Source organism: Pollicipes pollicipes, unplaced genomic scaffold (genome assembly GCF_011947565.3).
Source record: "Pollicipes pollicipes isolate AB1234 unplaced genomic scaffold, Ppol_2.1 Scaffold_2555;HRSCAF=2994_pilon_pilon_pilon, whole genome shotgun sequence".
NCBI lineage: Eukaryota > Metazoa > Arthropoda > Thecostraca > Pollicipedomorpha > Pollicipedidae > Pollicipes > Pollicipes pollicipes.
In genome coordinates this window covers 34,124,204-34,126,867 of record NW_023596136.1, presented here as the reverse complement: position 1 = coordinate 34,126,867, position 2,664 = coordinate 34,124,204, and the positions used below count along the sequence as shown (strand labels likewise).

The following is a 2,664-nucleotide window of genomic DNA, read 5'->3' as shown; positions in this document are numbered from 1 at the left end:
ACCGACCGGTCGAAGCTGGGAAGAAGTTGGCGCGGGGAGGTTGTCTCGCCGACGTCCGGCTCTCAGGTGGTGCACCGCGCTCGAATTCACGCACAAATGGAGTTACCGGTAGTGCGGTGCTTAGCGGTTGGAAAGCTAGAGGTACGCGGTTCGATCTCGATGCGCTAATGAGATCGCTTTATTTCTTTTCGGGAATGGCTCCATGAATAGAACACTAGGCGGCACATGACTGTTCCCAGTCCAGGGCCGAAGGGCCATTCGGGCCCAACGCGGGTTGTCTTCCGGCAACCATCCTGGCAACATGGGGTGTGATCCCCTGGCCGATCCGGAGACCTTTAGAGAAATATACCATATGACATTGGTCCCACCCTGGCGCGGGAGGTATGGATCCAGACTAGGATGGGTCCTCCGCGAACACAAGACGACCCCATTCTAAACTTAAATGGGCTCTTTCCGGACCAGGCATGGGGCCCGTTGAACTTGTTTTGGTAACACAGTAAGCGAATACCACCACAAACCCATGGGCCCCTTCCGCGCCACCTGAAATTATGGGGAAGGGGACAAAAGATGCTTCTGGCCCACCTCAGAAGATGGGGAGGGAGGGGCACTTTGCCCTCGCTGCCCTCCTCCCCCCCCTCCCCCGGATGCGCCGCCACTGTTCTCAGCAAAACCATACCTTAGACCAGAGACGACCGTGACGATGGCAGTAGCCACTGGTCGCCGCGGGAATCGCTTGGAGTCATTTCACGAGCTGAGCCAAGTCAGTTAACATTTTCCGAGTGCAGCTTCAAAATATTCACTTACATTGGCAGTTTCCTCTTCTAGGTATTTTATTGACTGGCAGAATTTATATCGCATTGTGCTCCTGCATGCGAAATATATGCAACAATGCGCTAGTGAACATGATGGAAACAGGGCTGATGGATGACGTTTGGAAAACGCCAGCTAGGCGAGTTTCATTGCACTTTGAACGCTGCGAAGTCCACTCCACCGCCTCGGTCGGTCAGTTTGGCTGGGTCTGTAGTAGCCGTCGCTCTTCCACTTGCTGCATTGTCAAAGCTGGCCCGGGCGCAACAACCCTGCGTTTTGCTACGGCTAGCTTTCTGAGTCTTCCGTCTCTTTTGATAGGATTATTATTCATATCCTCTCAATTCCGACACGGGGCTTGCGGTTTTTCTGCTCGTATCCAAGCGCTACTCACGCTTTTCCACTGACACGTCTTGCCGCTGCTGGCTCCACTCGCCACATCCTGCATTTTATTTGTCTGCCGCCGGCCGGGGATATTTACGATGCGAGACAGTTTCATCTCCTCTTTTTAATGGCTGACTTTGTTGATTCTGCAATTAGTTATGCACGGCCAGGCCGTTTGATGAACATTCAGGGAGAAATGAGTTTGTTCCGATGAAAAATGGAGCCCTTTAAACCAGCTGGAGTGAGCACTTCTCTTAACTGAGTTATCGCTAGCCTCCTTGGGCTCGGCGCCGAGTGGGGAGGGGAGTAATTTATGAGTCCGGAGCATCTTTTCATCTTAAGCCTCGTATATTGAGTAAAAACAGCTATCTTTTAGTCGTTCAGTGTGTTGAGAACGGCGATAGGTTCATACGGTCCGAACTATGCAGCGGTCGCGTTTCTTATGCACACCTCACTGCTGCACCGTCATTCCGCAATGCGTTGTGACTGCAACAGTCACTGAGCCACGTATCATTACAAGACCTGCGCCTGCTGCGAAGGCTAATGCAAGGCCACAAACTTAGTTTGCAAAGCGAGGTGGCCAGTATTTTTCATGACGGGAAATCTGGACGCCTTTGTTGGGATTCGGATTCTTGTCATGCTGTGCCTCGAACGTTTGACGTCCGTTCATCGCCGCTACCATCACCCTGACTTATGGAGCACCGGGGCCGAACATGATGCCGCAACTCGAATTTGGTCCGTTGAGTGTTGATTGGGCACTGAGTGTTGATTTGGTGCGTTGAGTGTTGATTTTAGCATGTTTTTCGTTGGAGTCAATATTCGCGGCAACGCGCTGTTCAGGGAGGAAATTAAGCGTGCGCTCACGCATCATAGTGATATAGTGCGTTGAAAATGCGCTGAGGAACGGAGCTTTCGAGCTTATCACGCATGTGCCAGCTCTTGGCTTCCTGCTCGTATGCCTCGTTTTGTTGTGTTCTGTGTATTTTCTATACTCAGGAAGCTGTATATCTTGCTTAAACAATGGCAGGTCTCCTCCATCGTCTGCCCAGCTCATTTCTTGCCCACCACTTTCCCTATCCTCTTGGCATCCCTACGCGTGTATGATCTTTCTCTCTCTCTCTCTCTCTCTCTCTCTCTCTCTCTCTCTCTCTCTCTCTCTCTCTCTCTCTCTCTCTCTCTCTCTCTCTCTCTCTCTCTCTCTCTCTCTCTCTCTCTCTCTCTCTCTCTCTCTCTCTCTCTCTCTCTCTCTCTCTCTCTCTCTCTCTCTCTCTCTCTCTCTCTCTCTCTCTCTCTCTCTCTCTCTCTCTCTCTCTTCTCTCTCTCTCCTCTCTCTCTCTCTACTCTCTCTCTCTCTCTCTCTCTCTCTCTCTCTCTCTCTAAGACCCATATTCATTGCATAGATTTTAAGATGTCATCCAAAACCGAGCTCACTCGAGACCATCAAGCATAAATAAGGCTACACAGAAATTGGAC

At 51.1% G+C, this 2,664-nt stretch overlaps 1 protein-coding gene across 1 annotated transcript in view; it reads left to right on the top strand.

The window, feature by feature from the left end:
* The first annotated feature begins 301 nt into the window (after positions 1 to 301).
* Positions 302 to 2,664, top strand: part of LOC119100616 (nose resistant to fluoxetine protein 6-like) — a 12,572-nt gene continuing 10,209 nt past the window's right edge. The window contains exon 1 of the mRNA XM_037223697.1: positions 302 to 306. Coding sequence (XP_037079592.1) covers positions 302 to 306 — 5 coding nt within the window. The remainder of the gene's footprint in view (positions 307 to 2,664) is intronic.